Source organism: Corapipo altera, unplaced genomic scaffold, assembly GCF_003945725.1.
Source record: "Corapipo altera isolate COAL_440 unplaced genomic scaffold, ASM394572v1 0, whole genome shotgun sequence".
In the NCBI taxonomy this organism is placed as follows: Eukaryota; Metazoa; Chordata; class Aves; order Passeriformes; family Pipridae; genus Corapipo; species Corapipo altera.
Window position 1 is genome coordinate 57,356,107 of NW_020884872.1, and position 26,989 is coordinate 57,383,095.

General features: G+C 41.6%; 1 protein-coding gene across 1 annotated transcript; it reads left to right on the forward strand.

Moving 5' to 3' along the window:
* The first annotated feature begins 450 nt into the window (after positions 1 to 450).
* On the forward strand, positions 451 to 24,550 carry RUBCNL (rubicon like autophagy enhancer). Its single transcript, XM_027649081.1, has 16 exons — positions 451 to 510; positions 1,103 to 1,211; positions 3,184 to 3,292; positions 6,562 to 7,230; positions 11,467 to 11,552; positions 14,666 to 14,873; positions 15,735 to 15,839; positions 17,875 to 17,917; positions 18,275 to 18,407; positions 18,826 to 18,971; positions 19,780 to 19,844; positions 20,841 to 21,079; positions 21,827 to 21,888; positions 23,134 to 23,287; positions 23,409 to 23,499; positions 23,972 to 24,550. The coding sequence occupies exons 2-16, from the start codon at positions 1,140 to 1,142 to the stop codon at positions 24,082 to 24,084; spliced, it is 2,295 nt and encodes a 764-aa protein (XP_027504882.1). The 5' UTR covers positions 451 to 510; positions 1,103 to 1,139; the 3' UTR covers positions 24,085 to 24,550.
* The last annotated feature ends 2,439 nt before the right edge of the window (positions 24,551 to 26,989 follow it).

Sequence of the window (26,989 nt, forward strand, 5' to 3'; positions counted from 1 at the left end):
GCACGTTGATAAAGGCATTGTCCAAATGCCTCTTAAACATAGCCTTAGGGCATCGACCATCTCTCTAGGAAGCCCGCTCAGGAAAAAAAAATGCTTTCCAGTGTCCAGTGTAAACTTCAGGAACAGCTTTGAACCATTTCCACGTATCCTGTCGCTGGGTACCAAGAAGAAGAGTTACACTCCCTCCCTCTCCACTTCCCCTCCTCAGGAAGTTGCAGAGAGCAACGAGGTCACCCCTCAGCGTCCTTTTGTCCAAACCAGACAAGAGCAGAATTCAGCACCGCCCTTCGACAATAGTCTTTGTTGTTTAGATTTGTTCGGAGTTGTTTGGTTTGCGCTCCGCCTCGGGAGGGAGGGCAGACAGAGGGAGGGAGGGAGGATAGGCGGGCCGGCGGGGCGAGGGTGGGAGGGACGGCGAGTGGGCAGGCGGTGGCGGTGGCATCTGCAGCATCCGCGCAGTGCCTCGGCAGTTCCTTGGAGGGCAGGAGGGAGCCGGCGCCGCGGCTGCAGGTGGGAGCGAGAACTCGGGAATGGGGAGCCGGGGACGGACGGGCGGTCGGTCGGTGCCTTGCGGGGAGCATGGCGTGTCTGGTTGGGGCCGCGGGATGTTTCGGTGTCTCCCTCCGGATGAAGCGCTGCCCAGAGCGGTGCGGCAGGCTGAGCCCTCCCGTGCTGCCGGGGACAACGCCAGGTTGTTTCCATCACCGGTGCCTTGCCCTGCCCGGCACCGCGGGTGGGGGGAGCAGCTTCTGCTGCGGAGCCGGAGCACGGGGGCTTCGCTGCTGCCCAGCCGGCTCCTTCTCTTCCTTTTGCAGCCAATTGCGGGGCACTAGAGATCACTAGCTGCGTCTTATGCATGTGGTAGGCGTTCCTGTTATGTTCTTTAAAAAAAACCCGCAGAAAACAACAAACCTCCAGACCTCTAAGTTAGGCCTTTTTTAGCGCATTTCCATTGTTGCTGAGCTCTGCTTTTCGGTAAGCTTATAAGCATGCCAAGTCAAGACGGAAAACAGTTTGGAATATTAACTGTGGAGTCTGCAAAACAGATGGAGAACCGCGGATAACGTGGTGGTGACTGTAATGATTTCTCTATTACTTCCAGGTACTTAACAGCAGCAAAAAATGAAAACTCTCCCATCATGTCTCTCCATGCAGTAGCACTCGCCAGCTACAGCAGACCAGAAGTCTTCAAGCACCCGTGCTCTGAAAAGGTGAGGCAAGGGAACTCTCACTGGTAGCTCAGTGTGCTCGTTGGCTCGGGGGACTTGTTTCAAAAAACAGCTTTGAGTTGTCAGTAGTTGTAGTAAATACTTTATTTTTGAAATGCTGGAAGTTTCATTACAGACTTAACTTGGGAAATACCGTCCCAGTATTGAGGGGGGAAAGGCTGACTTCTTTTATGCTATGAAGTTGTGTGGTAGTTGTTTGATAACTAAGGGTGCTCACTCCCAATGTTGTTCAAATTGTAACATCATGAAAGTAAATGGAAATATTTTATCTGAATTCACAGAACACTTGTTGCATCTGATAAGACCGAAGACATGTGAGGGTTGTTTAAAAAGAGATAAAAATCTTAGAACTTATCACTCTTAATAGTTATGTTTACTGATAGAGTACTCCCATTTACGCTGGTATCAGGCAGTTGGCATACTTTCATCCTAAGAGGTAGAGTCTGTTAATTGCTGATATTAATAACAATTTTTTAAATTTAATAGAAGTAATTAAAAATAGTTCCTACTTTATTCAGTAATATTGACAATATGTTGTGTATAAAGCGTGCTTACATGCTGGTTTCTCAAAAGAAGGGGAAGAACACCATCGGATACTGAAAAGAGTATTTTTCTAAGCACTGGCATAATCAAATGCTAAATGTTTTAAATTCAGCATACTATTTTTGGCCTGAAACCTTATTCTTCAGTTAAAAGAGAATTTCTATGTGGGTTTTAATTTCTTCTGCTTTCTGTGGGTCTGAGTAGTATCTGGATGAGATCTGCACTCTGAGTCACCTCACTTTTCCATGTAGGGAGTGTAAAGGTCAACGAAACAGGGCAGCAAAGAACAGTACACCTTTAACACCCTTTTCACGGGGTGCAGAGGAGGGTGACAGGAATCCTGGGGATACCTTTATGTGGAGACTTCTCACTGATGTGGGGAGAAGGCACGAGATACTCCTTGGTGAAGTGCCTTTTAATAATGCGCATGTCAGAGCAGGGCATCCCTTTGATTTCCCAGGTTTCTGTGATGTGCTCTTAAGGACCCTGACATACTTGAGGTAGTGGATGAGGAGGAGGCAAATGTGTGGCCCTCACAAGGAATTTGTGAGCTTATGGAGGAAACATTTTGCTTTGCTGTGTGCATCTTACTCCTTTGTTGGAATTAGCCCCTCAGTATCTGCACTAAACTGCTTCTCTGATTCAGTTTGCGGTGGTTTGACAATATGGTAAATCCAGCTTTGGTGGTAAAAATACTGAATTGGAAGCATCACGACTGCAGAAAGTGAAGTGCTGATCTGGTGCAAACCTGTTCAGTCAGTTCAAAGTTTTGGTCAGCTTATACTGACCAAATAAAACCAGGCTGTATGCCAGGTTGAGTATTATTTATCTGTTGTGCTTCTTTATGCTGGGTCAGCCACCTTGCTGGTGTGAACCACACGTAGTGTATTCTATCAAATTAGATGACATGACCACGCTTCCTCCCAGTTTTTAGAGCTGGGACATCAAGTAGCATTTGGATCAGGTGCTCGTGGACTTGGGGCCTCATAGATTTAGCTTATACCTTGTATACATCTAAATAAGCCCATGCTTCCAGATACAGATTGGTGGTTCCTTCAGTTCTTTTCTACTTCATTGCTGTTTTGGCAGATACACAGACTTCTGATTCAGCATTTTGTCTTATATATGCCTTATACATGTGTTTAATCCTCCTACTGTGGAGAATTTCTTTTGGTCACCTGCCTTCTGGAGTGAAATGAGAGATGCAAAGCTGAGATGCCAGTGCTCTTCAGACAGTGCATGCTTCTGGGGAGATTGTCAGACAGCCAGAAATGTAGGGAGTGGTTAGGTGACTGTCAGCAGGCATCAGAACATTGTTCTTCCTGCTGGGATGAGCGTGACACCGAGATTATCATTAGCAGAGTACTGTTGTTTTTTAACGAAATTGTCTGCCTCTGTGTTCTCGTTCTAGTTAAACCACGAAAGCCTAAAGGTGGCTTTCACTGAGTCAGCGTGTTCTTCAAATCCCTCAGCGAGGATTAGCTGCCTTGCTCCAACACCTCAAATCTCCGTTCTCTCAGGTATGCCAGCCAGTTAGTTCTAAAATGCCTCCCTGGGGGGAGTTTTGCTGGTGCTTGTAGTGGTAACAAAAGCTTTCAGTGTTTGGGTGTACTAAACAACTATAGTCTGAAGAGGGTTGCTTGTTCATTGGCTTTGAGGGTTGTACAATGTCAAAATATATTATACAATTTGGAAGTATGAGTGCTTTTTGTCTTTTAAATGGCAGTCTCGCCGTTTTACTTACATTGACATTTTCTGTCCTCATGAGTAAAATACTTGAACTGTTTAGATGATCCTTGGAAGGTTAACTTGTTCATTCAGGAAATAGTTTCTCAGATTTTAACAGATTATTATAATTACTCACATGAGTATCAGTTACAAAACTGATTTTGAGATTTTCTTTTTTTTAATTGGAACTAACTTATTTCTGATAGTACCTTAAAATAGGGTGTTTGGATTCGGGTTGTTTTTTTATTTCTTGTTTGGTTGGTTTAGTTTTTTGTTTGTTTTGTTTCATTTCTGTGGGGTTGGGGTTTTTTTTAAGATTCACAGAGCAGAAGAACAAATTAAATTTTTAAAACTTGTTCTTTTTTCTCTTGTAATCCACTGAGAACTAGGATTTAGCGGATTTAGTCAGCATGGTTGTATGATTAGTACTAGAGATGTACCATGATGCTAGAGAAGTGGAGATGACAAAGGAGGAAAGGGGATGGAAGGGCTACTGGAGTGGCTTTGTGATAGGAGAGCAGAGCAGAAGAATTGAAGACTGTTTCGGGATTGAGCACACCCTCAGCTTGTTTGCAAATGACACCAAGCTGTGTGGTGTGGTCAACAGGAAGGGAAGGGATGCCATCCAGAGAGACCTTGGCAGACTTGAGGGGTGGGCCTGTGCTGACCTCAGGAAGGTTGAGGACGACCAAGTTTAAGGTCCTGCGTCTGGATTGGGGCAATCACGAGCACAAATACAGACTGGACAGAAAATGGTTTGAGAGCAGCCCTGAGGAGAAATACTTGGGATGTTGGTTGATGAGAAGCTCAGTATGACCCAGCAGTGTGCACTTGCAGCCCAGAAACCCAACTGTATCCTGAGCTACATCAAAAGCAGCGTGGCCAGCAGGGCAAAGGAGGTGATTCTGCCCCACTGCTCTTGTAAGACCCCAAGTGGAGTACTGCATCCAGCTCTTGGGGCCAACAACATAAGAAGAACTTGGATCTGTTGGAGCAAGTCCAGGGTAGACCATGAAAATGTTCAGAGGGCAGGAGCACCTCTCTTATGAAGACAGGCTGGAAGGGTTGGGGTTTTTCAGCCTGGAGAAGAGAAGGCTCCAGAGAAACCTTCTAGCTACCTTCCAGTACCTAAAGGGGACCAACAAGAATGTTGGAGAGGGACAGTAGCATGTAGTGACAGAAGGGGAAATAGTTGTAAACTGGAAGGGTAGATTTAGATTACATATTAGGAAGAAATTCTTTACTAGGGAATTGGTGAGGCACTGCATTAGGTTGCCCAGAGAAGTTGTGGATGACCCATCCTTGGAAGGCCAGCTTGGATGGGGCTTTGAGCAACCTGGTCAAGTGGAAGGTGTCCCTGCCCATGGCAGGGGTGTTGCAACTAGGTGATCTTTCAATTCCCTTTCAACCCATACAATTCAATGCTTTTTTTTTTTTAATTCTAACACTAAATGTTTTGTTTTGCATGGAAAAGATGTTTGCAGCCCAAGTTAGAGTATTTGTGTGCAATTGAAATGTTAATAATTACCAAAATAGCTTTCTTTTCCTGAAAAGATTGAAATATGTTTACTTGAAAGTCAGTTGGTTTTAATTTTCCCATTCCTGCCCTTATACTGCCATGGCTGGCTACATTGGCAAGGTATTTCTTTGCAGATGCAGCCAGTAAAATGCACAGTTTTGCTGCTATTTCTGCAAGAGATCTGTCCTAAGTGGCAGGTGACTGATCCCAGTTACTGACATGCTCTTCAGCTGTTTTTGATCTGACTTTACTGGGATAGCTTTGCTAACAGCTCTCACAGTCTAGCTTATACGTGATGTTCTCAATTTTTTCAGCTTTTTCTTGTTGAGGACTGGTCTTATATAGACTTGCTATTCCAAAGTATGTGAGAGTTTTTGTTTTGGTTTTGATTCCTTAATTTGTAAATTTTCTTATGTTGAGTGCATGCTGGCTTCCAGGTGAGTGACTCGTGCAGAAGTTTACTGTTTTCTGTTGAGATATGTTCAAGGAGAGCAACCTCTGGACAAAGTCTGCAGTCTACAAGACTTGCTGCTTTTTTCACCAGCAGTGTTTAACATTCCTGGTGGTCCTAGCTAGGAGTTCTTTGTCCTGGAAATTATTCTTCTTGATCGTATCTATTCTTAGAATTTTACAACCGCTTATCTTACCCAGAGGAGACAGTTGTTAACTTCATTGTGTTGATACGGTCAGTGGTTCCTTCTTGAACATAGACCTCGTGTCTTATCTCTCAATTACTTGGATTATGGCAGTTCCTTTGAGGCATTTTTCTTCAAGGTACAGGACTTCAACTTATTCTTCAGCAGCTACTGGTTGCAGTGTGTGCTTCTGTGCCCTGCTAATGTTGCCATATCTGCCACTAAAAGCAGTTTTTCAGTTTTCTGCTTAACTACAGTTTTGCAGTGGATCACACAGGATCTTGGCAGGCAGTGGTTTTGATTCCTTCAGAGGCATTGTAATGAACTTGTGACAGAGTTAAGTTTTTTATGGGTTCATGTAAATGTTGCCACTCCTATAAATAACTGAAGGTTACTTTAGCCATTTCCTCCTGAGAAAGAGTGTCTGAATGAACTGAAACACACAAGCACTTGACTTTTTATTACCCTGTGACTAAGGGTATTTTTTTTTCTTTTTACTCTATTGATCCTCCATCTGTGTTACTATAATGTAATCTTCTCTTTTACTGGCAATAGGACCAGTACCTGTATCAGTAACTGTGCCTCATCCTATTTTGTAGAACAGTGATGTTTTTGAGCGTGCTGACAATCAGTCACCATTAAAGTCTTAGCTAATTGTGTTTGGCTAACAGCAGAATACTTTGCTGTTGCTTTATTGCCTAGCCTTATCAATGACAGAATTGCTTCCCGTGTACAGAAAGCAAGAGCTTTCTTGTAGGAAGAGGCAGCACTGAGTGAATTCATCTCTTTCATGTCTTCTTGCCTGTGTCAAAAATAATTTTATTCATGTGCATTTTATTCACATTGTATATTAAGCTTTTCTTAGGACTGTTTCTCAACCTTTTGGTTTCTTCCTTTTTCTGAACAGATGAATCTTCAAGGCCAGCAGTGATTGGACATGCTGGAAGTTTTGGATCATATCCAAACAATGCTGAAGCTATCAAAGACATTCTCATGTCTGTTTTAAATGCATCTGGTTTGAAACCCTCTTTGGTGCTGGAGCAGAACACAATGCAGGAAGCAGAGCATCCGGACAGTGATATGGAGCAGTGGGAAGAAAGCAGTGCTGGGGATAGCCACGATGACAGCGACAGCGATTCTGCACATCGCAACACTGCCTGTACACAAACAGACATTCGGTTTACAAGGCACCGGGCGTGTTGGAACAACACAGACTCTGATTCCTCCAAACCTTTGCTGGGTACTTTTGTTTGTCCCCGTTTCTCTGATGGAGATCCTGCTGCGTCCTCCTTGAATGGTTTCACTCTTTCGGATGTGTCCCCTCTGAAGCAAGACTGCTTTACCCAGGTGACGTTAACAGGAGGCACTGTCACATCGACTGTTGTGCATTCTGGAAAAGAACGTTATACTTCCCCTGAAAGAGACTTGACTTTGACAAGGTTTCTTTCCGGTTCAACTGTTGGTAAGCCAGCAGATCTAGTGCAATACCCTGAGGCCTTGGAGCCTGTGCCCGTCAGCAACAGTGACAGCAGTTCTCCCAGTGGCCTTCCCCAGTCAGAACCAGTCCATCCAACAGGTAACTTTGCAGCTGCATTTTTGTTGTAAGATTTTTGCACTAGGAAAGACAACTGTAATTGAAGTGGACCTTGCTTATGGTGATTGCAAATTAGACAAATGCTGTCATTCAAAATAGGAGAGAGGGGAGAAAGAAAAAGCTTAAAAAACAAGGAGAACCAGAAGGTTGAACTTGATAAAACAGGAGACTCTCATGCTTGTGGTAGGCATCTCTCGTGATGCAGAAATGCTTCTGTAATATGCAACTGTTGGTAAAATGTAAAAATTGCTGAGCTGTGAGCAATGTAGAACGTGCATTGGATGGACTTTCTACCAACTTTGTCTTGTCTTCACTGTTACCCTTCTCCGAATAGCAGAGAACATGAATTGGGGCACTGGGTAGTGATTTACTGGTGTGCGTGGGCTCCCTGAGTCATGTTGTGTTTGCTGTTAGCTGGAGGAGAGGGAGTCCTTGGATTCTGGGGTTTTGGAGGCAGGGCATTAACATCCATTCTTGTTACAACTAAATAGGCTTGTGCCAGGGTGGGTCTGTTTTTCCTTTTCCCCTTTCCAAGTGCACCTGAGGTCTTAGAGACACAAACCCCCAGCCAAGACAGAAGAGGATCTTTTTACGCATCACCAGTTTCCAACTGTACGGACATCCTGTGTGTTGTCTGTGAAGAGACACCAGCTGAGGGCTGCTGGCAGAGGGTGCCCCCTGAGCAGGGTGTCTTCTGTCCCTGCAGTGTCAGAGAGCTCGGGGCAGCACAGGTCTGTAAGGAGCTGTTCAGTGGGAATTTTCGGTACATACCCCAGAGATGGATAGGGGAGCAGCTGGTTTGGCCGTGAGTGAGGCACTGAAACAGGTTCTCTGAGGAAGTTGTGGATACCCTGTCCCTGGCAGTATTCAAGGCCAGGTTGGAGGGGTTCCTGAGCAACCTGATCTAGCGTGTGGCAGCCCTGCCCATGGCAGGGGGTTGGAACTACATAATCTTTAAGGTCCATTCCAACCCAAACCATCTATGATTCTATGATGACAGACATTGAGCCTCAGAAAGATGCTGCAATTGAGGCCTGATTTTTCTACTGGAATAAAAGCAAACAGCAGGGAGTTCTCATCCTGCCTTTCTGTTAGAAATAAAAATGACAGAGGCTAGCATTTGGTTTTTTTGTTTCTGTTTTGGTTTTTTTCTTCTCCCTTTGGTCAGTAGTAGTCCTAGACTGGAACTCTGTTGAGTTCTGATCCTTCCTAGCTATTCACCCAGAGCTCCTCAAAAGTCTCAAGTTGGCCGCCAGAACTCAAAAAGGAACGTGCCATTGCAGGACTGGGAGCTCTTAATAATTACACCTTTGTCATCCAGGACAGGCTGTCGTCAACAGTTAGGATGGTGACGATTATGGTTGTTTCCTTCTGCTAGGTATTTTGTTGGCTCAGTGCCTTCGAGAAGTGCCCGTCAGAGAGAAGGAAACCGCACCCAGCAGTTTGGGCTGGCTGCAGCCAGTCACGCGGGTTTGGGTAGCTGGGTCTGGAAAACACAGCCCAGGCTCTCGGGGTCAGCGGGGACTGCGAGGCACGTGTGTCAGAACAAATAAATTGTGCGTGACTCGATCTTCTGGCACGAGTCGGACGTACCACAAGCTTGTGTTGGGTTAGTAGCACTGCTGGCTCTCCAGAAAGCAAAGGGAGGAATGTGGCAGTGACTGAAAAAGTAGCATCCTTGATTTTACTAAAAATACGAGTAAAGGATCCTGTTAGACACTGTGTAATGTGTTGGGCTTTCTTTGCTTTAGACTCTGACCTGTTCTGTACGAAGTGAAAACTTCTGCACTTCATCATTCCTTGTTGCTATGAGGATATGAAAAGCAAATAGCAAAATGAAGAAACAAAATGCCTAATTTGAAGGAAGGAATTATGCAATAGCATTTCCTGACCTACTGTCCTTTCTATTGCTATCTCAGAGGTGGTTTCTCACAGGAGAATTGGTGACAGATGCACAAGATGTAAGAAAATTACATAATATAACTTAAATCAGAATAAATAATTTTTTTTTCAGTGGGGTTTAATGTTTTTGTTTAGTGAGATTTTTCTGCTGGTCCTAGGAGATTTCTGTTAGGCCTTGTTCATATGTTTAAGGGCCATTCTCTGGTGGCCTCACGCAACCTTCTGGAAAGGCTCTGTCATTGTTAATGAAGAGTTTGTGACTGAGTTTGCTGTTTTCTGGGGGCTTTGTTGTGGCTGATGTGTCACTGACAGTTCACAGGGCTTGTTCTTGCTTTTGACCTCTGTGTATGTCAAGGTCACTTCCTTCTTTGGCTCTTTAGGGCTCTTTCCTCAGCCCCAGCAGCTTCCAGGCAATAATGTTCAGGAGCACAACGGCAACCTGATAATTTTTCTGCATCAGAGCCAGCTTCCTTCCTGTGCTTCTTCTCACTTAACATTCTCTTTGCTTTAAGATGCAAATGGGATGCAAGAGGTGAGAAAAAGAGAAAGCTCCTGTTAGATTTCAAAATTATATTTAGGATGAATTGTACCTTATATTTGAAAGAGAAAGGAATAATTTTCTCATTTCCTTACTTCTGCTTATTAGTTTTAGTTCAGAGAGTAGTGTTTGTTATCTTAACAGATGAGAATGCAGGCTTTTATCAACCTGTAGAGCTTTTAGCATTGCTTATCCAGTAAGATGAATCATCAAGTAGGTATGAAAATAGCTTAATTAGGCCATTAAATCTGTTTTGAAAAGTCATATTGACAGGCTTTTCATTTTTCCTTCATGGTATGCTCAATGGAGGTATTAATAATTCTGTACAAAAACACTACATTGCTACGCTCAAGCACAGTATTGACTTTTCAGCCTGATGTCATCGATGCTCAGGGCAGCATAACATGGTTTCTATAAATAAGGTATTATAAATAATCTAAACTAGGCCTGAGAGTCAGTGCCCCTTAGTTGTAGAAAAAGTTTTTATAAACTATGATCATATCTTGTGGGACCTCTTTAGCCTTTCTGTGAATTTTAAACAAATTTAAAAATGACTTTTTTTTTAAATAAAAAGCCTTTGATGAAGCCATACTATCTGCAAAGGCTGTAAATACTGTGTGTGGTGGCCATTTACTTACAGTCTATTTTATCCTGAAAACATCACGAGAATGAAAGAGAAATTGCTTGAGTTTAAGGTGAAAGAAGAGGTAGTAAACACCTGTCAGTGTCAGTTGTTTTCTTTCATATCTCATTAGTGTTCATAGACATTATATATAATCTTTATCATCTTTCCAGTAAACTTCTTGTAGCAGTGGCTGTGAGTGCTTTGAAAACAATTCATAGAATCATTGAACACGCTGAGTTGGAATCATGAGGATCATCGAGTCTAACTCTTGGCCCTGCTCAGGACACTCCAAGAACCTCATCATGTGCCTGAGGGCGTTGTCCAAATGCTTCTGAGGGCATGATCTCACACCTTCAGTTTTCTGGGGAAGAATATTACAGCTATACATATATTTACATATAAAAAGCAGTCCATGGTTCATCTGTAAAAAACCTGATGTGCGGTCTGCTGCACAGTGAAAAGTTCTTATTGGGGAAAAAGAGATTAATTTTGTTTCATATGCTCAACCATACTCATCAGTGAATGCCAGGAGAAGAAAACTGCTATTCTGGAAAGCAAGGAGTACTGTGGCTAATGTACTTATTACCATGCAGTATGGGTTGCATTTGGAAACAGGAGAGAGATTTCCTTGGGGTATGGAAACATAACGACAAAGTGTTTTCTAAACTTGCTGTAGTCACGGCAGTGATAAAGGGAATCTTTTAGGCTGATGCATCTCTCTGCATGCCCAGACAGCAGTGAGATTTCTTTTTGTTCCAGGAATTGTGAACAAGAAGAACGCAGTGTCAGCTGGCTGTGTTGCCAACTGCAGAGCATCACTGTAAACCCAGCCTCATGTTCTGCCTGTGGTTGTCCCCAGCAGCTTAGGCTATAGCTGAGAGAGGACTAGTGTGGGAGTGCAGTGCTGTCACTGCATGACATTTAAACTATGTTTCTCTGATAGTTGATGCTTATGCTTCAGGTTGCCAAAGTAGTTTAAATACCAGTGTGTCCCTCACATTTCTCTCCTCTTTAACTTCCACCACAACCTCCAGCCCCAGCAGTGTGCTGTTTGGGAAAGAAAGTTTGCTTTGCTTTCTGGAAGTCACTCTGCACAGATCCTGGGAGCTGCAGAGAAAGAAATAACTAATAAAAGTTCTTGTTATACCCACAGGTTCTACTTCTCCTTTGAACATAAGTGCTGTGCCCTTGAATCGTTCATTGCAGGATATCTGTATGCTTCCAGAGGATGTGGAGAAGGTGAGGACAACAAATACTATCATCATAATGTTTTTTCCGTTTTATAGTGGGAAAACCAAATGACAAGAGGTGTTTCTCCATAAAAGAACTTCCTGATAAATGTACTAATCTTTACAAATACTGTATTTTCCCTCTTCTTGCCCTCTGTGGGTGAACTTACAAACATGCCTATTTTATAATTTATTTTCTACTCTAAATCCCCTTAATTAAACATTTTAATTATTTTAAAATAATGGAATTATTTAGGAACACTGTACATTTCCACTTTTCATTCCATTATTTTCCTGCACATCTCTTGAGAAAAATAGGATTACTCTAGTAACTTTAAAGTTATATTACAATATGTTACATAGAATTTGTTGCAGCTATGTGCATATGGATGGGATTTACCTTGTGCTTTTACTGTCAGAAGATGGGAGAAGCTGGGGGGTTTTTTTGCATCTGCTTATGATAATCATGTGAGATTGCTGTCAAAGAGTTACAGTATGAATAACAAGCACAATAACTCAAAAAACTGCAGTAATTTAAGAAGTTTTTCATGGTTTCTAATAAGGGACCCAAACAGTCTTAGGTGTGTTAACAGAGAGGCAGTCCACTCAAGCTTATAAACAGAGCTAAAGAGGAGGAGACAATGCTGTCACACATCACTCTCTGTGCTAAATATTAATCTTTCCTAACAGTGGGAAAAGAGAGGTTAATGAATTGCAACAAGTAGGACTTAATACAAAAGAGCTTTAAAAATGTGCCTAGAAAAGGAGATTCTTTTGTTGGACTGTGGATGTGCAAGTGGTCCCATGTCCTGGGCCCAGGAAGTAATCATCTTTGTACACAGCACTGGTTTCACTGCAGTCACAAGTTCTGCATTTGGTTTGAAGCTCTCAGCATCCTTAAGGAGCATTTCAAACAAAAAACCTCAACCCACTAAATCACACGCCAAAACCCAACAAACTTGTGAATTAGCTTTTCGTGTTGCTTTTTTATGAAAGGTGTTTCAGAAAGGAGACAAGGTTTTGGTCTATAATGTGGGAACGAGAACAAAAGTAATTTGCTTTCAGTCACCAGGAGACCAGTGATTAGATATCTGGATTAGAAACTACAATCTGACAAGTATTGAGTGAGTCAAGATCATATCAGCTACTAGTACTGTGTAGGGGACTGGGGCCTGATGTGATTACAGGTTAAAAGATAGTAAGAGCTCAGTCCAAATGAGCTCCAAATGCTGCCTTTATAAAAACCAAAACAGAAAAAACCCAAACAAGCAAAAAACCCCAAAACACAAAAATACTTCTATGTTGTTAAATAATTTCTTTGAACTTTAGGACTGAAAACTAAGGTATGTGTGGTGTCCGCAAGTCTGAGAATTGTAGTCAAGTTGTAGTTGTGTGCCAGGAAGGAAATGGGCCAGATAATCTTAGAGGGACTTTCCGTTGATGTTAGTGGGGGAGAACAGAAATGAGAAGGTTGGTGTGTCACAGCTGAGCTGGGACTGCTTCCTAGGATGAGGGAGATATCAGTAGGCAAAGGTGAAAGTTGATATTCATGCTGACTACAGGAGTCCTTGTATTCTGTTCCAGCTTTTTGCAATGTAGCTCTGTCTTACACTTGTAATTGCTTTTATCAGCAGGACTGATAGGCTGATAGGGCTGTGCTCAGCCCCTAACTTGAGACTTTTTGAATCTTCAAAGTAGGAGATATCTCCCAAAAGGAAGAAAAGCTGTTTAATTATTTCTTTTCTAATGTAGCAAAGTCCTGGACTCCTGAAGTTCATTGAAAGTTGTCTCTGGAGAAACTGTATACCACGCAAGTGATGTTAATCAGTGTTAGGGAAAAGATAAAAGTCTTTTTAAACACCTACAGGGACTTGGTGGGCACTCTCTAATGTTGAAACTAATCTTGTCTAAATGTATTTATCTGTGAGCAATAAGAAAACTGCTGTCTGCTGTGCTCCTTGAGATTTAACTATTTCTAAACACTGATGTCTTTCTTCATGCTTCCCATACAAGCTGAGGGTACATCATAAATACTGATGTCAAGTGGTACAATTTTCTGAACATAAGCCACTTTTATAAAGCTTTAATTATTCTGCCCTCAGAATCTCTAGCCTTAGATACTGCCATAATGTTTTAGACATAAGTTTAGGTTTGCATAATGCAGGTGAGGGGAGAGAGGGAGAGTATTCTGGGCATCTCTTGGTTTACACCCATGTGTCTGAGTGCACCTGTCTCTCCATGATGCATCCACTTTTGAGCTGAGGCTGGTTTGGGGAGCTGTGCCCATGCCAGTAGCAGTAGCACAGGTGGGGCTGGTGTTAGCCCACAGGAAGCAAATGATACAGCAGTGACGTTGGGACAGGGAACCCCGGGTTTGTCTCGATGTCTCAGTGATCTCTTTTCCTAGAGAATGGGTGAACCAGGCAGGCAAGATGACAAGGGACATTCTACAGTGAAACTTTGAAACAACTACCTTTTGTTGAAGGCAGTATGAAGCCCAGGGGAGCCAGGTTTCCATTTACCCTTATCACAGACTTTCTATGTAGCGTTGAGTTGACCATGTAAGCTATCTCACTGTATATTCCCTACTTCACTGCCTCAGCTCTAACACATGAAAGCATTTTACTAGCTCTTGTACTATCCACTGCCTGAAGATCTGCAGTCCCTCCAAAACTTGCCACTTCTGGCCCCCTCCAAGCTAGCATGTGCGCAAAATCACTTGTACACCTTTACTGGAAATTAAATCATATTAAATAGGTTACATGGATGCACACTTGCATACTAAATAATGCAGTGTAACTAGAAGACTGTGCTCCTAAAATGCATACATATTCATCAGTTAGTCATGTAATGAAGTTTATTTTTATCTAATAGATGGGTAAGATAAAAGTAAATTGTATGTTTTAATCAAGGGTGAGACAATTATCTGGGCAGTTGACTTTTGCGTGTTGTCTCTGAATTTCCCTTGGGGTGGTTTTTTATGTGTTTAAATGAAAGGTGAGATAGGTTTACATTTTTATTTACAAAGTTGAAAAAGTACAGGGGGAGATTATATATTTCAGTTCATCTTAAGTAGATATCAAATATGCTGGGTAGTAATGAGCATTCCATTCTTGTGTCCAGGAAAACGCACACTTCTTTGTTGCAGATATGATTATAGCATCACTAGAAAAAATGAAATGTAATATCTTAAGTCAACAAGCAGAGTCCTGGGGTGTGGAAGAAACGAGTGGATCAGATGGCAGCTATCACACTGATTCGGAGTTAAATTCTTACCCTGAAGTAAAGAAGTCTGATTCTTCTGTTGCCTCTTCAGACAGTGGTTATGAAGGCAAGTTACTTAGTCTAGAATGTAACCTTGTCTGAAAGCCTTTGCCATTTGTTTTTGTGCAAGAAAATACCAAATTAATTAAGGGGCACTGCATGGAATCAAATCCTCTGTTCCCTTCTCTCTGGAGAGCTGTATCCCTCAAGGATCATTCCTGTGGGTCAAACACTTCTTTTGAATGCTCACATCTATATTTTATTTATTATAATTAAATTATTTTATACCTTTAAAATAAAATATAAGGTTCAAGTGCTACATACCAAGCATGACTCTCCAAAAAGAGTGCCTGTAGTTGGCTAATTTTCTTTCTGCTTAAATCCTTTTTTTTTTAAGGATTTGCAGCCTGGCTTTTTAATTCTATGCTTGCTTCTGCAGTATGCAGATCAGGCTATGCAATTAGTTTGTGTGAAACTGCCCAGAGCATTCATTCACATATAGTTTGAGGCAAATAATAAATGCTCCTGGCACTGTAATGCTTGAGTCAGCACACACATTTTTTAAAGTAGATTTTAGTTGCTTGAGTAATACAGCTCTTAGTGATGGATTGTAAGTCTCAAGTCTAAATGTTGTAACTTCTGTGGAAAAATGAATGGTATGCTTGCATGTGAGAAGGGGAGAGACCGCTGATAATATAAAAGATTTTGGTCTATCACTCAAAGCTTCTTGCTGAGAAACTGAAGGATATACTGTATGACAGACTCCCAAGAGTTGGCTTTCTCTGTGTATGTATAGAAATAAATAATTAAAATTGCTCCATAAATACAGTCTGTGTGCTAAAGTTTTGTTAAGTGATGAAAAATGTAAATATAATTTTAGATACTTATATGCTGGAAAAGTTTAACTGACTGTCTTTTTCCTGGACAGGCTGTGCTTTGCTGCCTGTCAGCTCCCCAGTGCATCTACCATCACATCATGAGGTTACCCGATTTTGTTGCCACAGTGACTCAGAGGATGAATATGTAATTATCGGTAAGACTTTAAAATTATAACTGCAAAACCAGATTTATTGTTCAGCTGAATCTGTTCCATTGCTTGGGAATTCCATTGACTTTCTAGAGGTTATTGCAGGAGAAGTAACATGAGAAAATGGAAACAACGATGTATGCATGGTTCCTTATTAAAACACATGCAGAAATACCAGACTGGTGCAGGATTTCCTTTCTAGAAAAGAATATCTTTGCTGTTTTGAGAGTGTGGTGGGCTGGCCCTGGCTGGATACCAAGTGACCACCAAACCACTGTGTCACTCCCCCCACTCCACTAGAAAGGAGACAGAAAATACAAGGAAAGGCTTGTAGGTCAAGATCAGGACAAGGAGAGATCACTCACCAATTACTGTCACAGGCAAAAGAGAGTCACCTTGGGGAAATTAGTTTTATTGCCAATCAAATCAAAGTAGGGTAATGAGAAATAAAACCAAATTTCAAAGTACCTTCCCCCCCCCCCCCATTCCTGGGATAAACTTAACTCTCTATTTCTCTACCTCCTGGTGCTTCCCATGGGTTCTGCCAGGAGCCTGCTACAGCCTCCTTCAGACATCCATCTGTCCCAGAGTGGGTTCCTCCACAGGCTGCAGGTGGGTCTCTGCTCCCCGATGGACTTCCATGGGCTGCAGGGGCACAGCTGCCTCACCATGGTCTGCATCATGGGCTGCAGGGGAATCTCTAGCTCCTGGAGCACCTCTTGCCCCTCCTTCTTCACTGACCTTGGTGTCTGCAGAACTGTTCCTCTCATGTTGTCACACCTCTCTGCAGCTGCAACTGTGCCCCCCATCTTAACTCTATTATGTCTAGAGATCCTACCACTATGGCTCATGGGCTCAGGCTTGTCCAGCAGTGTGTTCATCTTGGAGCTGGCTGGCATTGACTCTGTCAGACATAGGGGAAACATCTGGCAACTTCTCACAGAAGCCATCCCGGTAGCCCCCCTCTACCAAAATTTTGCCATGCAAACCCAACACAGGGACTGAAGTTATGACTAAGGATTAAACCCAAGGAATATAGGTGAGAAAAATGTGAAACTGGCACAGCCTCAGCCACTCTCTCTCAGTTCAAGAGAATTTAGGATATGATCATTTCCTGATTAAATAGGTTGACTAGGTTTTAGGCAGCCCTCCCTCTGCTTCAGGACTAGACCAGAATTTCTCTGTTCCCTTATCATCACATGTTTTGCTTCTCGTCAGGACATCCTGATTTTTCTTTGGTTAGCTTCTGGGTTTAATACATACAGAAACAGAAACCCCTAAAAGAGCCTGCACAACATTTAACCTCTGTTTGATTTTTTTCCTGATAAAAAATAGGGGGTTTATTGCTCTCTTTGGTTTTAGAGATTTATTTTTTCACCTCTTCTTTCCCTGATCAAAGAATGAAGAACTAGCTCTGAAAACTCCATTCCTAGTAGCAGATGCTACTTAGAGATGTATGAATGGGAAAACATTTGTCTTGAGAGCAGTAAGAATGGCCGAAACTAATGCTACCAATACCTTGTTGGTATAAGCATATTGTGTGTATAAACATAATGAAGAAGTGTGTACTTTAATTCAATTCATCTCAGCTGTTACTAACTTGTTTATAGCATTAGCTGGTAAGTTTGTGATCAGTGTCTCCCAAGTATCTGTCAGTGTCCAAGAAAATTAGTGTGCACTCTCTTGGCTCTGTATATTATTACTTACGTCAAGTGCCTTCTGGCTGGACCTTGACCAGCAGGCACTTTCTGTCCTTAGGACTTCTGCTCTTAAAGGGAGGCTGATGGTGATGTTAGGATGCGTAGGTGTTAGAGAGTCTTCTTCATTTACAGATGTCAGAGATATGCAGAGGAGATAAGACTCCTTATGCCTGTTTTACCACTAGGATTGAGGTTATTTTCTGCATCCAGCAGGGGTGTTGTAAAGATGAATATATTTGAAATTGACTCTGTGGTAATACAGAAGGTAGATGTAAAACAGTGCTGAGTAACAGAAGCTTTGTTTCTTAGATGGCTTGATAATGTTTTCTCCTTTACCACAGAACTTGAAGACCTTGAAAATCTGTCTGTCACTCCAAATAAAAGGTGTGTATCTCTAATACAAACCCGGTGGCACTACGTTTTCTGCTGGAGCAGCTTTCTGGTGGTTTTTCTGGCTGGGGCAGGGAAAGGTGTGGGAGTGGTAAAGTTGGTCCTTCCAAAGAAGGGGAAGGAATGCTGCTTGACAGCAAATGTCTCTGGTGCTTGGCTTAGCAGAGCGCTTCTCTCGTCCCTGAGTCTTGCTGGAGGGTGGTGTCTGTGGCTCTTCAAGGGCCTGGGTGTATCAAAGAAAGAGAGTAGAAATGACGGGATGGGAGAAAACTTTTCAGGGATGTGGAAGAGGCACTGGAGATGCTGATGACATGCTGCTATTTTTCACTAACTGTATTCCTTAACTTTCAGATCATCTTTTGAACCAGGCAGCAATTCTGCTGAAGCAACAGCCCAGGAGTTGTGCAGAGCTTTCAGAAAATACTGGTTGCAGACAGACTCTGTAGTTCAGCTGTCTGGTTGCCTGAGCTCATCTAAGCAGAGAGTGAGTCTGATCTGAAAACAACAAGCTCTTTATTCAGTTCCCCAAATAATCATTTTCTCACTGCAGCTGCTTCACTGCTAGCAAAAGGGGGAAGCTAAATTAAAAAAAACCAAAAAACAAAACCCAAACAAATATAGATGAGTGCTTACAGTTTTTTGTTTCACTTTAGATAAATTTTTAGAAAATACCTCCTTTCTCCAGCAATTTTCAATATATTTAAGACATGGAGTTGTGAACAATCAGAATGTGCTTTCTTCTGGGACTGATATGAGGGAGTTTAACTAAGGGTGGACTACATGCAGGTGAAAACTGAACTTTAAAATACTGGAGTATAAAGAGAGATAAACATCTCCCATAGCATTTAACATGTGTCCAGCTGATGGGCTGGTTGTGTTCACAAGTATATCTTTCCCAATAGTCTGTGCTGAAAGAAGAGATTCCAAGAGAACTTGAGTCCAGTTTGGATCTGGCTGAAGAAATAAAGATCATATCCAAATTAAGAGGATCTTCTGGCTGGTCTCCACCAAGATCTCAGATTATATTTAATATTCATCCTTCAGTCAAGTAAGTTTTGAGGGATCTGAGCATTGTCATTTAGTATAGCAGAGGGGAAGTTGATGGAAGGAGCTTGGGTGACTAAGACATCCTAAGGTTAGAGCTAGTGCATGGCACAACCTTCTGCAGTATCTGTCACCAGCCTCAATAGAAAGCAGATGCCATCTTTTTCTCTCTGTTGGCATGTCCTGATTAACATGTCCTGATTAACATGGCATGTGCACTTCTGCATGTGATAATGCGCATACCATTTGGTGTTAGAGTGGCAGCATACTTAGATGGCTCCTAAAAATTTCATTTTATGACACTACCTGAAGAACATTCTTGACTTTCCCCACTTTCCTGCTAATATTTTATGGATAGTAGGTTTTCAGAAAGTGGGGAGGAAAACAGGTCGTGTTTGGGGAAATTGGTGTCTCACTCTGCATGAAGTGCTGTAAAGTGCACACAGAAGGCAAACTGGCTAATCCTTGTGTTGCTGCAGGTTTGTTTGCTTTTTCAATTGCAGATATGGACTTTCCCCTCTCCTAACCACTTGATACTGATGCCATCTTAAGAAATGTAAAATAATTTAATTCTTTCAGCAAGCTGTATTTGATTATATATTCTCCACAGAAGAGTATAGAGAGTCTCCCACTGAAATAATAATCTGCATTTCCTTACAGAACCCCCCTTCTTCAAGTGGAGGAGTAGGACTCAGCTCCTAAGTTGGGGCATTTTCATTGGTGCCAGTGTAGCTCTTTTGTACTTTGGAAGAAGGTTAACTAAAACTGTATTTTGAATGCTGAAAGGTCTAACTATTTGGCTCTGTACACAGGAGAGATGCAGTGGTGGCTGCTCAAAACTTCACGTGTGTTGGTTGCGGAACCCCGATAGAAAGCAGTAAGTATTACCAAAAGCAGAAATAAACCCCTACTAAGTGCATTACTAGTAATCAGACCACAGTTGTACCACAATTGTAAAAGTATCTGAGCCAGAAGAAAAATCTCATTGTTGGATGTGCCTGCAATAGTAAAACAGACAGTGGGATCTTTCCAGTGTCTGGAGTTTCTCATTGTGGACAGAATACAATACTTGATAGATGTCCTTCTCATACACAATAAAAATTCATGACAGTCAACAACAAAACAGGAAAAACTGTTAAAAAAATCAAACTTCCATGCTGGAAAGTGCTGGTTTTACATCTTCCAATTGTTTCTTTCAATAATTCTTTCTCTGTACCAGAGACTTTATGCAAGCTTATGGAATGTGTGGCTTTGCTCTTTTGGGGTGTCTTTTTAATTTTTTATTTGTGATACTTCGTGAGAACTGGTCAAAAGCACAATTATTTACAGATCTGACAAACAGACCTTACCTAAGAAATCTTTGAAGTGGCAACCAAGACTTGTTCTGGGTCAGCTCACAAGAGCAGCATTTGGCCTGTAAAGTATCAACAATCTATGGCAGCACATTAATTCAAGCAAGTCTGAGATGCCATAATAGCTGGGAAAAACCCACAAAACTCTTTATATGTAAAACTATTATACAAATGTGACTCCAATATTGGTGGCAGTTTTTTGTTCTGTATTTCATCATGTGTCTCTTTTGTGGGTAAAGCAACAATAGTTTCTTTAAGATCTCATGGTGTTAATTATAATCAGTTCAACAAATGTGGAAACGAGGAAAGCTTTCTGTTCCAATGCAAAGTTCAGAGCTTGTGCATGTGTTTACCACAATAATAGAATACCCTACTTTAAAAAATCCCTTTCCCCTCACTCCAGTAGATTGGAGTTATTAAAACAGAATAGGCATACAAACAAGAGGTATGTCCCATAAAATTTCTAAATCTAAATTTCCCATTTTAGAAATAGTCACAATTTCATTCCTGTCTACTTGCAGAATATATCAGGAGACTCCGCTATTGTGACTACCTGGGAAAATACTTTTGTGACTGCTGCCACAGCTATGCACAGTCTTCTATTCCTGCCCGAATACTTTCAAAATGGGACTTCAAAAAATACTATGTATGCAACTTCTCCAAACACCTACTGGACAGCATATGGCAGCAACCAATTTTCAATGTGTCCTGTATTAACAAAACCCTCTACACAAAAAGTAAAGAAATGGACAGGGTGAGGGTAAGTGCGGCCTTTTTTTATTAGGAATTTATGGGTCAGAGACTTTTGGGAAAAACTCCTTAGGGCAGGATGTCCATTGCTCTGTGTGTATGTGTGAAGGAGGAGAGTTGGTTTCTCTTGCTTGTCTCATCACTGCTTCTGGGACTTGTTCTCTTTAACCTCAGATGGAGATTATACCAGAGGTCTGTCTTGTTGTCTTTGAGAAGTGTCTCCTTATTGGTTTGTAGTTTCAGTTCATGAAGGAGAGTTGGGCTCCAACAGTAAATATTTACCTCTACCTAGTTTGCAGCTGTTGCGAAGTTCTGAAAGTTTTGAATGACTCCTTAATTTTGTGGGCCATTGGAAAAAACACTTTTGGCTCATCTAAGGGCTGTACCTCCTACAGCTTGAGGAAGGGTGTTCTGCTGAATATTACAAGTAGGCATGTGCTCCCTTCTTGGCTGAGGAGACACTTACCTGTTCTTACACAGGTTTGGGTGTAGCATCTTGATGTGCAGACATGGAGTCATTTGTAGCATTAGGACTTGCTTACTTGTTGGGAAATAAAAACAGCCTTTACTGCCTTGGTCTTCTGTGCATTAGAAAATCCAGTTGTTTAATTCTATGCTAAGTGTGAAGTTCCTATTTTTAGTATGGTTTGATGTAGTTGCAAGGGTTGCTGACTCAATGGTGTTTCTCATTTATGAATATATAAATGCAATTGCTTTTAATTTAAAAATTGATTGTCTTTTCTCCTTCATCTTTTAGGAGGCCCAAGAACAGCTTTTTCACTTGAAAAAGCTTTTGAAAACCTGCAGGTTTGGTGAAAGGTATGGACTGTGATTGTGCATGAAAAATAGCTTAGTAAAATGTACATGAGGTGCTTATAGAGCCATCTTCTCTAGCGACATTAGAGTCTAGTTTTAAATAACTTAATGTGATCATTAGAGAAAATTCTAATAACAGAGTTGCTTTCTATTGCACTGCAGATATTGAGTGAAGTACAGGTTTTATGTAGTAACTTTCTGTTTCTTGTGGCCAAAGACATTTGGGTTTAGATGTTGAATGATTTTAATTTGGTGTATGTTTTTTTCCTGCTTCATCTCTCTTGAGTTCTCTCTCATTCTTAAAAGGTACTTCTCTCTCTGAGAATATTTATCTTTAAAAAAAAATTAGATTTTTTTGAAGTTAACAAATGTGTTCCTCAAGGGTTTAAACATTTCTTCCAAGACTCTGTCATAATGCTAAATTCAGTTTTTTCTATAAACTTATTCAAATGAAAGTAGTAACCAAAAGTGATAAAGACCAAAACATGACCTTGCTTGTTGCTGCAAATGAAAAATTTGTGGTGTTCACCTTCCCAAACTATGGGCTTAACTAATACGTAGACATGTGAATAATAAGACCTTCACTGCAGAATTGCTGACCTTTTTAAAAACAGACTTAAGCAAAATAAGCTTTGTAAGTAGGTTGTGTTCTCTCTTTGATATAAGCCTCTTTTATGCATCAATTATGTGTTAGTCACCAAAATTAAGAAGTAATGTATTTTTATGTCTCTCTTCTGGTCAACCACCTGTGATTCCATTATAGAAATAAGCATTAGAATTCTCACTGTACCTGTATCTACATCAGTGGTATTTTAAAAGCAGGAGCTGTATTTTCAGCGTTCACCCACTCAGTACAAGCACAGTTTCACCCAGTGGTGACCTACATAGGATAAAACTCGTTAATTTTCTCTTTGCAAAAGAAAATAAATAAGCCTAGCTTATTATATTAGATACTATATGGGATTTTACCTACTGTTCCTGAGGTAGGAGAGAACCCTTTACACGTTATTTAAGAATTGCTGGGATAACTGTGCCTGAGGAATGCACATTTAAAGCAGACAGTTTATTCTAAATCCCAAACCCCAGTTTTTGTTAAAGTGATCTCAGATTGGGAGGGGAGGTAGGATTTAGCATGAACTTGCCTTGTATAACTCCTGTGTGACCAGAGAAGTGAAAGAGGCTTATTCTTGAAATATACTTGAAAAACAACTTTTTGTAGCTTGAATTGGGTTCCATTTCTCTTTACAGTGTACTGAAAGAATTTGAACAGGTCCCCAGCCATCTGACAGATGGGCTGCATCTCTTCTCACTGGATGATTTAGTGAAGATCAAACGAGGGCAGTTACTGCCCCTTCTTAAAGATATTCTGAAGAGCTCTATCTCCCATGTAGATGGCTGTGAGGTAAGGAAAAGCTAGGGCTTTTAATGTCCTTGCAGCTGCTAGTATGAGGAATATATCCCTGCTGCCATTCCCATATAATTTTTTCGTAGATTTAAATTCAACCTTTTTGCTGTCGTTGTAGCTCTGTCAAGCGAAGGGGTTTATCTGTGAATTCTGTCAGAGCGCAGACCTGCTCTTTCCGTATCAGACTGCCAAATGTAAAAGGTGCACAGGTATGTTCCAGAGTGAATGTTTTTACTTTCTTCCTTGGCGGAATTTTGGTGCATAAAACTGTTTGGACTTATTTTAAACTTTGAGAACTAGCTTCACCGAAAGCATGTATATTTGAAAACCTGGATGTGCATTTGGAAAACGTGGACAGCATGTATCTTTGAAAATCAGCCTCTGGCAGCTGTTTTGCATCAGTGAATTCAGGGAGCAAGACCAGGGATTTGCCTGAACATGATTATGTCCCCGGGGGTAGGCTATTATTTTGGGTCTGGGCATGAGAGAGAGCTGTTTTATCAGATCTTGCCCACATTCATTGTAAATTGTTGCAGTGGTGGTTGTTGTCCTGGCCTTGCACTGCTTCTGTTTACTTTTGTGCTTGTATGTATTTGATAGAACGTCATTCAAGGAACACAGCTATTGTTTAATTTTTTTTATTTTTTTTTTTCCTGAATGCTATTCTGTATGTATAAACAGAGTGCAAAACATGCTTTCACAAAGCATGCTTCAGATCTGGAGGCTGCCCCAGATGTCTGCGGATCTCAGCTCGGAGGACACTTTCAGAAACTCCGTCACTGGTACTCCAGTGAAACTGAATTCCTCTGACTGCTAAATCCAGAAGATGCTCAAAGCCAAATCTTCAAATGCATGACTAAAAACTAAATAATGTTGTTTTAGACATTACTGTTTTTAATGCATGTCTCCTTTATGTGGGGGGGGGGGGAAGGCTAAACAAAAAACAAACAACAATTTTAATATCCTCATTGAAAACTCACCCGAAAAGAATTTCATCCTAACTGGTGACAGAAAGACTGGATGTTAATTCTGTGGGCAGCATTTTGTTGCTATGTTTTGTCTTTGTATGTAAGATTTTTAATATTATATTTTTTTCATAGAAAAATGGTTCATCTCTGTAATTCTGCAAATAATGTATAGATAGTAAATGAGCATTTGAAATCGTTATCTGTGTCAGATTTTGGAAATGGGGAAAAAGTGATAATGTACAAAATCATTCTCTGAAAAGCTCTACAATAAATAGAAAAGGCTTGTCTACAAGTTTTAGGCAGATGCTGATCTGGAATTGTTATGGCAAATGCTTAATGTGAACCAGTGGATTTTAAGCTTCTTTTAAACAGATCTATTCAGCAGCTTGTGGTGGGTTGACCTTGGCCTACTGCTAGGTGTTCACTCAGCTGCTCTCTCACCCCCATTCCTCCAGAGGACAGAGGGAGAAAACAAGATGGAAGAGCTTACAGGTCAGGATACAGACAGGGATATCACTTACCAGCTACTGTCATGGGTGAAACAGACTTGAATTGGGGAAAATTAAATTTATTACCAATTAGAAATTGAGTAAGGTGGTGAAAAGCAAAGATTAGAACAGTAATTTTCCCCTACCTCACCCACCCATTTTTCCAGGTTCAATTTCTCTTCTTCACTCCCAACTCTTCTACCTTATCCTTTGTCCCAAATGGTGCAGGGAAATGGGGAATTGGGGTTGCTGTCAGTGCTATAACTGCTACTTTCTGCTGCTCCTTCCTCCCTTTCTGCTGCTCCTTCCTCCTTACACTGTTTACCTGCTCCAGTGTGGGTCCTTCCCATGGACTGCAGTCTTTCAGGATAAACCTGCTCCTGCATGGGCTCTCCAGGAAGATGTAGTTCCTTCAAGTAGTATCTGTTTGCTCCAGTGGGACCCTTTCCATGGACTGCAGGGGAATCTGTGTTCTGCTGCCTAGAGCACCTCTTCCCCCTCCTTTTTTTACTGACCTTGTTTGTACTGCTGTTTCTCATGCCCTTTCTTAAATGCACTCTCTTAGAGGTAGCACCATCTTGGCTGAGGTGCTTGGCTGTGTTCTGCGGTGGGTTCATCAGAGCTGGGTAGAAGCAGTTGTGTCTGGCATGGGGCAGTCCTGGCCTCTTCACAGAGAAGCCACCATACAGTCCCTCACTGCCAACATCTTGCCAGTTACACCCAGTACTCTGCTCTAGAAGTTTCTTTCCAGAGCACTTATAAACGTGAGGAGAGGCAGTGAGTGATCAGGAGAGAGCTCCTGTTTAAATCCACCCTCACACTTGCAGACTGAGTCCTTGCCTAAAGGGGAAGTGCTGGAAATGGAAAGCAGCTTGGTTTCCCTGCCTGGTTGGTTACTTCTAATGAAACTGGCTGAGGAAGCAGCCCTTGCCTTCAGAAAGGTAGAATAGCTGCTTGAACCTGTAAAACCATTTTTCTGTTTGTGCTATGAAGTGACAATGAACAGAGAAACCCCAGAACTTGAAAGCACGTACCAAAGTTCTGATCTCGCTAATGGGGTGCTTTTAATATTTTGAATTTGTTGCTGTCATTTTTGTGCTTTGTGCTTCCTCTCCTCACCTACTTGCTCCACCTTTTAGCAAGGAAAGGATCTGTTACCTGGAGCTTTGTAAGTTTGCCTCCACATTAATGGTAATGATACTACTAAACTCACTAACACTTCCACTAAGCTATTTTTCCTGTGGCCAAAAGCAGCTTGCCTACCTACTGGTCTGAAGCAAGATTAGCGTCTCTTACTCAAGATCACCAGTGCAGGGTAAGAGGGGGTAAGAAAGAGCTTGCTTGTGCAGCTGACTGTATTTAATGTTACACAAGATTAAATTCTCATGTAGATTGGGTGCGCAGTTAACTGAATCACATGAAAGGCCTTGCTGCCAGGATTTTGTTCTTATTAAGGAGTTGACTTGAATGATCCTTCTGTGGGATAACCTGCAGGGCAACTGAATACGTATTTTTCACTATTCATTAATTCAGAAGAGCTGATCTGATTTCTGGCTGTGCTTTTCATGAATGTTCAAGTCTTAATAAGCAGTAGCAGTACACAGGAGGGGGAGCATCAGAATGGGAGTTTCATGCACCAAGTGTTGATATTTTACATCCGCTCAGTTCGGTCCAGGTCTCTGTAGAGCCTGTACAGCTTATCCAGACTAATTGTTGCTACATAGATTGCAGCAAGAGGAGATCCTCAATGAGTTTGTATAGCTAACAGAAAGCGAAAGGCCTAAGAATATCAACACACTTGTAAACCAAGGAAAACCAGTCAAAATGTTCTGCTGCTGAAGCTAAAGTAAGAAGGACTAAGTTGTGAGATGCCAGCAGGTTGGTCCCAAGTTGGAAGGAACAACAGAGACCACAATTTGCTGCATTTGAGGGGATAGGGTTCTTGGCTGTTTTGTCTGGAGGAGGGTCGTACCAAACCCACATTCTTCTGTTCTGGTGTCAGCACAAGATACCACAGGAACATGCTGAGGGGATTTACCCTGAATATCTTCTCTGTTGAGAAGCAAAGCATGGGTGACTAAACCTGTAGCCACAAGGTGTTCTCAGTGTTGCTGAGGTGAGAGTTACTTAACGGCTTTCATCCTAGGATAGCATATAGCATAATGACTGAAAGCATGCACGTATCTTTCTGTATTTGGTGATGAAGTGGCTTGGACAGAAAGGGATTACTTCCGTGCTACAAA